This window comes from Ochotona curzoniae, unplaced genomic scaffold (genome assembly GCF_017591425.1).
Source record: "Ochotona curzoniae isolate NIBS_2020 unplaced genomic scaffold, NIBS_Ocur_1.0 contig_2927, whole genome shotgun sequence".
NCBI lineage: Eukaryota > Metazoa > Chordata > Mammalia > Lagomorpha > Ochotonidae > Ochotona > Ochotona curzoniae.
This window is the reverse complement of record NW_024465654.1, coordinates 239,380-247,604: the sequence shown is the minus strand read 5'-3', so window position 1 is coordinate 247,604 and position 8,225 is coordinate 239,380. Positions and strand designations below refer to the sequence as shown.

Sequence of the window (8,225 nt, the reverse complement as noted above, 5' to 3'; positions counted from 1 at the left end):
GGTCATGTCTGCGGTCACGCTCCAGGTGTAGGACATGGGCAGGTAAGCAATGAGCCACACGTGCCAAGTAGCAGGCAGGGGCTCAGGAGTGATTGGCCACGTGGCATGTTCACAGCCCATGAAGATCTCTATCATTTAGTCCTAGAGGGTCCAAATCCAACAGTCCTATTTTCATCCGTTTTCTCTGTTCTGATTCCAGTTTTTCTACTGCTGTAGTTTTTTCTCTGTCCACTGTTTGATGGGATGGATGGCTGGGTGCTTATGCAATCCTCCTCATGCAGATGTATGTGTTTGCAGCTGAGCAGTCTTCTGTGTAGCCTTTAAAGCTTGAGCCATAGACAACACAGCTGCTGTTACACATTGTCACGATTCTTAGTCTACATCAGAGAAAATTACAAATTATGTTCATGTCTTTCTTAATACAGCAATATAAAAATGAGATAATTTCATTTAGTTTAAGAGGAAATTAAATAATAACATTTTAGGATCATGCCTATACTTTTAATTCACAGGTATTAAAAATATAGTCAACTCAGATGACAAAGGTGAACATTACATCTTGTTATAAATTACATGTCATTTTTTTCATACATTGAAAGTTAATCAATTTACAAGTCTAAAACATCTTCATATACAAATGTAAGTAAACCAAAGTTTTAAAATATTTAAAACAAGTTGAGGATTCAATTTAGAAATCAACAAATGATGTTTAGTGGAAAAATAAACAGCCTCTTCAGATACACATGTGTGTGTCTGTATGCGTTTGTTGTAAGGAAGTTAAATTGTTGTCAAAAGTCTCATATATGTATGTGGGTGTACACACACACACACAAGTGGGTGTCTGCATATTCCACATAGCAATATCTATCTATTGATATATTTCTCCCTGATATGTTGAGTATTTTGAAATTCTATGATTAATAAAATGAATAGTGGAATTTTTTCATGTAAGAATAGATGGATAATATAAAACTAGAAAAATCATGATGAAATGACTTTAATGTGAAATTTAGAAATATTATGGTTTACAAGTAAAAGCAAAAAGATATGAAAGATCCATTTGAAATGTAAGGAGTAGTGTATATTTATAATTAAAGTCTGAAATCTTAATATCTAGTTCAATGATTATCAATATAATTATAATCTAGTTATAAAAAGTAAAATAAATATATAAGAAAAACTATATATAGAAAATGAGGAAGGAACTGAAAAACTTGACCAGCACTAATAGTCAACTTGACACAATCAATGCTTGTGTATAGAATATTCATTCAGTAATGACAGAAAACATTTTCTACTAAAATATGTACAGGACACTTCTACCTATAGACCATAGTCTCCTTCATAAAAAATAATCCCAATCAATGTAAAAGATTTCAAGCCATATAAGCAATGACTTGGAGAAATATAGGACAAAATTAGAAATTTATATCAATGTGTCTCAACCCATCTTCAAATGCTGAAAATGAAATGACATGCTTTTACATAATCCGTCTGCTGAAGAATAATACAGAAGAGAATTCAGAAGCCATTTTAAATGAAATAGAAATGAAAGCATGGCACACGCTATTCAGAGATGTTTCCAAATGATGTCACATGTTGCTAGCAAGAAGGCTTCAGTTGGGACAGTTTTCAAATCACTGTCTGTTTTCATCAAGAGAAGTTAGGAAAAGGAAAGTAGATTTAACCCAGAATAAAAAATACTCATAAAATCAGAGCAGAGATGATTGAATTAGAAAATTTGAAAATGAGTGACAAGTGCAGTGATTCACATCATCCTTAGTCATTTGATAAATCAAAGTTACAGCCACAGTGGGATGTCAAAGCACATCACCTCTTAGAATGTCTGCTCATCGCAAGAATTGGCCAGGATGGGGAGCAGCTGGGACTCTCTCACTTGCTGCTGCAGCGAACGTTAAGTTGCAAACGATTATGAAAACTTGCTTGTAAAATTTGCAAATGTCATGGTAACAGTTTGACACTTTCTTTAAATGTTAAGTGTGTATCTATTTTAGGGAATAGAAGTTCAACTTTCTGCTATTAGTGTAAGAGAGAAAGGAAATTCTATATCCGTGCATATAACCGTACAGAAATATTCACAGGAAGCAGCTTTATTTGCAATAGTCAACTTCCAGGAACTATTTAAGTATACATCAAAAGACCAAAAGATAAACAAAATCTCTTTACTCACACAAGACAGCTAAATCTCAAATAATTATACCAAGTCAAAAGCTGTGACATCAAAAATAATATATCCTATAGACACCACTTCTATTAAGTTCTACTAGCTGCAAATTAATCTATAATCATAGAAAACAAATTATTATCTGGGAAGAGAAAGAAGTATGGAAGGAAGGGCATGAAGGACACTTACAAAGAATCAAAAAGAAGAGTTTGCAAGTGATAGATCTACTCATTTTCTTATTAATTGTATTATGGGCATATGCATTTGCCAAAACTTGCTGGATTGTGCTCTTCATACTTGTAGAAGTTCTTTCCTAGCAATAATTTCTCAAGTTATCCAACAATCAATACCAACGTTTATATTTAGGAGCTTGACTTTGGTCTCCTCGTTTACGAAAGGGACATCTATTTTGCACAGCTCTTATTAGATTGTAAATCATTTATGCCACTTATTATTACTTGTCTTTGTCATTCTGTAGCACCGTCCTCTAAGTCTGGGAGCTAAGCATTCTACACTCAATCTACTAGAGCAAGAGAATTTCACACAAAAACTGTGCTGGAGGACTGATATAGGGATAGCCCAAGAACACCTTTGCAGCTTCTGATCCAGAGACTTACATGTCAGGGGAGACCATGGAGCCATCTTCCCAATGCCAAGATCCATTTGTTGGTGTTTGTGTCAGTCCTAACCAATGATAGGACTTCACCAATTTAAAGAAATCCTGTTTGAAACCACAAATAAACTACAAGTTACAACAGTGTTCAGAATGTTAGTCAACACAAAGCCACCATCATTTAATCATTTGTTTTTTTCACACTCTTAGAAAAAATTATACAGTCTGTTTCAGTTGCAACTCATACTCCAGTTTCTGTGCTTTGTCACTTTGAATGCAGAAATGCTTGGTGACACAGTAAAACATTGAATCTATGTTTCATTCGCATCATTGAGGCTGATGTGCTAATACCTGAACTCATAAATTAAGTACAGGAAAGGAAGTTAAGGACTTTACCTGGTCCACTCTACTATATATCTTCAGGAGGCTGGAATTTTTAGACATGCAGGAAGCTTGGCTTTGTTTCCAGGATTTACTCTCATTTGAAAACCAGTAGCAGTTATTTCTATAAAACATCCAGTCCTGTGGACACGGGCCAGAGTAATCTCCTAAGGGAAAAGATATCAATAATAGTGCATGGGTGCTCAGGAAGATTTCGTCTACACAACGTAAATATTTTTTCTCATCCTTATTCCAAAATGTCAAGTAAACTAAGCTATTGTGTTCATATCTAGGAATACATGTGCACAGACACATTCACGGGAAAAGAGAAGTAAAAAGCAAATATCATCTACATTTCACCAGGACTCCCTCATTGTTAAAAAGAAAACCCTGTGAAATAGGGACTGGAGTAATTTTTCCAGGTCCCGGTTTAATGAAATTGTATATACACTCACTTCATGCCACAGGTACACATTCATAGGATCTGTGACAATAGAAACACTTTGTGAGAAATGTATGCTTAGGCAACATTTTCACTGTGTTAATATCATATGACATCAACATTGTGGAAATACATGGCACACTTAAACTCATAGTCAATTACTTCTGGAATCATGAGGGACAAAACAACACAGATTAAATCAAATGAGAGAAAAGTGACGTGATTAGACACATACTAAATGTGAGATTTGTGAGTCTGTTGCCACTCCAATACAGCAAATTGCTGCGGCCATCTACTTTTTCTATGCCAGTACAAAGACATTTTAAGGATTAAAAAGAATAATGAACATACAAACACATAGTCACTTGGTGTCATAATATAGGTGCAATGCATCCATGTAACTGACAGTACGGTAGGTGTGTTTAGCACAATCACAATGTGGTTAACATGTAGTGTCCGACATTATGATGGCTATGACATCATTGAGTGACATGGATTTTAAATTTCTGTAATAATTTGAGGGGACTGTCTTGATATAGAGTCAGTCATTAACACAAACAACTTTATGCAGCCCACAACTATAAATGAATACAATTGTGGTCCAAAATATTGTAACTATGCACTTACCATTGAAAGAAATTGGAACTTCTTGGTTCAATAACGCTATTAAGATAAGAACAATCATTAAATGCTTGTATTCCTCACCACTCATGTTATCTCAGCAATGTGTGGATATGCATCCATTACTTACAATTCTTGACTATAGTACTCCACATTGTTACCATGACAATGAAGCGCAGACCCATGGCTACAGCAACAAACCAGGCCAACAAAACTGGAAGTGCTGTCAGAGAGAATCAGCAAGCAAAAGATCACAAAGAGAAAGAGAAATGGTCGCGTTATCTTTGTGCTTAATGCAAACACTGGAATGTTTTGCATGAGGAGACACTGTAACCACTTATGTTATTTCTCAGAAAAGGTAATATAAGAAATGCAGATGGTTAAAAACCAGCAGTAAACCAGTGGTCTACCGTCCTGCACTTCTCTAAATCACTCCAGAGAAAAATCACATCCATGCTATTCAATTTTTTATGTACATGCAGCAAAAACCAATTTCTCCAAGTCATATTAAGAAAGCTACGTTTAACAGGTCATATAAAATAACTGTGGATTGCTTTTCATTTAAGTAGAACAATCCAATCATTAGTTCCACCCATAGCTTATAAAATGCCAAATTCTTATAAATGGCTGCAGTGTATTTTATTTTTCTGGACAGAATTGGATTATTAACACGTTTAATCTTCCAATGGATATTTAAATGATTGGTTTTTGCTCTTAAAATAATGGTACATTTCATAAATATCTTGCTTAGTTTTGGGTCCATCTTCTCCCAGAGGTTGATTTTTTGGAAAGGCAGAATGATGCCTGTGATGGGATGTGGGCAGATGGGGGTGGGAGGGAGACAAAAGGAGCAGGAGGAAGAGAGAAAGAGTTTGCTCTGTGTTCTAGTGGTTCACTCTGCAAGGGTCAGCAATGGTCAGGGCTGGGCCAGGCTGAAGCCAGGATCTGGGACCTCTGCTTGGGTCCCTGATGGATGGCAGTGGTCCCAGCATTTGGATTGTCTATATTACTTTGCCAGATGCCTTAGCAGGGAGCAGGATCCAAAGCAGAGCAGCTGGACTCTAACTGGCACTCTGCTACGGGAAGCTGGTGTCACAGGGGACAGCTTTATCAGCTGTCACAATCAGAAGCCCTTGTGAGTCTCTCTGTTGTCTTTATTTGACAACAGTCGAGCGTATGTGCCAATATCCCAAGATTCTATGAGAGTAAATGTCTGTTTTCCTGAGGAAGAGGTCCTGGGAGCTGAGTTGTCAGCACTGTTGCAGTCACATTGTTCTCCAAGCTGGACTTCAACATGTTAGACAAATGGGAAAGAGGGCTTACGGGTTTTCCTCTGTCTGCGTGTGATTGGTGCAGCTCTTTGCTTCGGTCTTTGCTTAGAAACCTTACGTTTTGCCAAGTCCGTATGACAGTTGTGGAACTCGGTCATTTCTGGAGAGAAGCAGTTAAAGACAAGATAAGTAATGGCCTTTCTGTCAAGTGGAACATAAGTGTTAGAAATTCAACTTGTCATTTCTGTGGGATCTACTTCTCAGGAGCAGCCAACTTAAAGGAAAACATGGGGCATTTTTGTTTCATAGTCCTTCATGATTCTGTTCACACATCTTACACAAATAGAACTATATTTATCGATGATAGACAATTATTAGTAAGAGTTTAATCTAGTTGCAATTAAAGCATATCATGAAATCTAACACGAAAATAAGGACATGATATAGTGAAAAAACAATGAACTTTGCTTTTTAGTTTCCTAGCTTAAGTAATGCAGGCATGGAAAAATAAAGGATATACATACAGTTTAATGTGAGTATTTGAAATGATGTAAAATTGAATGAACCTGCTGTAATAGCACCAATCATGTGGCAATTGTTTAGTAAGCTTTAATGTGTCTTATTCTCTATAGAGTGAAGGATAAATGAAGATTTAAGGTAAAAACAAACCATCCTGCCTCTGTACAAAACAAGTTCAAAAAAATTCATTTTCTTCTCCAAACATTAATCATGTAAGTTTTTTATCAATGAAATGAGAGCATTATCCTTAGGTGTGAAAATTGTACTGAGACATTTTGCATACGTTGCATGTACTTTAAGATTTGAACACCCAAAGGAGAGAAGGAAGATATGTCATGGATGAAAAGACAGTAAAAATCATATCACTTGTTGAACATAACCTTACCAGCACAAGTCATTCACACTTTTTGGATAAGAAGCACTTTAAATATGTATCTTGATTTGAATTTCACAGAGGTCTATGAAGGCAAATATGGTTTGTTTCATCTCTCACACAGGGCAAAACAAGCAAAACCATCAAGGGCATAAGAGGTATGCGTTTTCTGTGTCTCAGAACTAGAGTGGTAAAAGTCTGATTCACATTTAATTTTTCTGACTTCAGATCCTAACTTCAGCTCACTATTTCTAGTTACTTTAAATTTTTAATAATTTTACTATTGATTGTTAATAAATTACCAGGAAAAAAGGTTTCAAAGTTTTAATGACTTGATGGAATTATCAAATAAGAAACCATGAAATGAACAGAAAGTGAATTAGAGTTCATTGCTTTCCCTTTATTTATATGCTTAAAATTCTGGCTCTCTTAAAATGACCCAGCAGTAAAACTTGCCATTGATATAGAAAATACGTACCCCAGGCATGCTGAGTTTTCGAATCATGCATCAATTCCATAGTTAATTATGATTGTAGCTTTACTCCAAAGTGGAATATACAGACTTCATCTAAAAATAATTTCTGAATAAAATAAAATTTAACATTTGAGTTGGTGTAACTGTGCGGTGAAGTGTTTTCATTGGGCAAATAAAACACAGAAAATTTCCCCAATGCGAATCTTAAAAAAAAAAGAATGGAAATAACTATGCATAAATAGTTAGGTAAGCCCTTTGTATTTCCTCCTCCCTCAGATACAGGAAGAAGAAAATGTTTAAAAAATGGTCTTGCCCACCCTCCCCTGATCCTTACCCATCCCAACTCTTCCCACCCTATTCAATTACATAAACATCAACAAAAATAAAATAAAGTAAATCTCTAAATAAAATATGTGTAGAAGGGGAAAAAAGTCAGATAAAATTAGTTTTATAAGCTACTTGTGTGATAAGTATTCATGTTATTTGTAAATGTGAAATATAAGTGATATGTTACTTTGTTAATAGTTAATCAAATATTTCACATCAGTGAGGTTGAATAATGACAAATATAGTGTTCATTTTATAGTTATTTTATTGATTAATTTTGCAAGTTAGGTATGAAATTCAAAATTTTTTCCAAATATATTAAGTACAATATTTGTTCATATTGTCATCATTAAAATGTAATCTCACATGTTATACTAAATCTTACATTATCTACCAGAGTTTTCAAGAAAAAACTATTTAGTAAAAAGCATAACATAGTTATTTAGAGTAAATCTATTTCACATTTACTTTGATATTTAGAAGAAACAAATAATTTATTTCTTTTAAAGGTAAAATTTTGTATCAAAGAAAATGAATGACTTCAAAAGATCCTAAAACTCTAAGATGTGAAAAGTAAATTTAAAACTTAATTATCTTGACCCATCATGTGAAAATTCATTCTTTTAGCTTTGTTTCTGCAAATCTTCTTATAGCAACATTAGAACTTTAGATTCTTCAGTATGAACATATCCTAAGTAACTTTCATATGACACAGTCATAAAGGTTAGGCTATAACAGTATGACACATTTCTACCTTCAGTAATTACATTCAAACTTTTTGAAATTTAAACACGCTTCCTTAATTCGCACACATGCACACACACACACACACACACACACACACACACACACACACACGCACACACCTGATCAGAGAGGGCAGATCCTGATGCTTGTGGATAAATGCCTTCTCTAGAACTTGATGACTTAGACATGCCCTGTTTTTAATTTAGAACTGAAAGCAGATATGTCAATTTTTATCCCTTAGAAATATATGACAAATGCCCTACACCATCTT

At 34.8% G+C, this 8,225-nt stretch overlaps 1 protein-coding gene across 2 annotated transcripts; it reads right to left on the bottom strand.

Annotated features, from left to right (window-relative positions):
* Nucleotides 1-28: 28 nt before the first annotated feature.
* On the bottom strand, nt 29-8,225 carry LOC121155415 (NKG2-D type II integral membrane protein-like). 2 transcript variants are annotated; one of them, XM_040978711.1, is made up of 8 exons: nt 8,074-8,225; nt 6,884-6,986; nt 5,566-5,673; nt 4,373-4,465; nt 4,249-4,284; nt 3,195-3,346; nt 2,803-2,906; nt 29-377 (listed from the first exon to the last, which is right to left on the bottom strand). In XM_040978711.1, the coding sequence occupies exons 2-8, from the start codon at nt 6,921-6,923 to the stop codon at nt 260-262; spliced, it is 651 nt and encodes a 216-aa protein (XP_040834645.1). In that variant the 5' UTR covers nt 6,924-6,986; nt 8,074-8,225; the 3' UTR covers nt 29-259. The 2 variants fall into 2 exon arrangements, with proteins under 2 accessions (XP_040834645.1, XP_040834644.1); XM_040978710.1 differs by having other exon boundaries at nt 6,884-6,967.

Bases quoted from the DNA above. Each gene is read 5' to 3' on its own strand.
- LOC121155415 (XM_040978711.1), bottom strand. From the start codon at position 6,923: ATGGAATTGATGCATGATTCGAAAACTCAGCATGCCTGGG. The intron at 4,466-5,565 runs GTAAGCCCTCTT...TCTCTCTGACAG, and splicing joins ACGCAGACAGAGGAAAACCC to CACTTCCAGTTTTGTTGGCC. The intron at 4,285-4,372 runs GTAAGTAATGGA...TTATCTTAATAG, and splicing joins GAGTACTATAGTCAAGAATT to CGTTATTGAACCAAGAAGTT.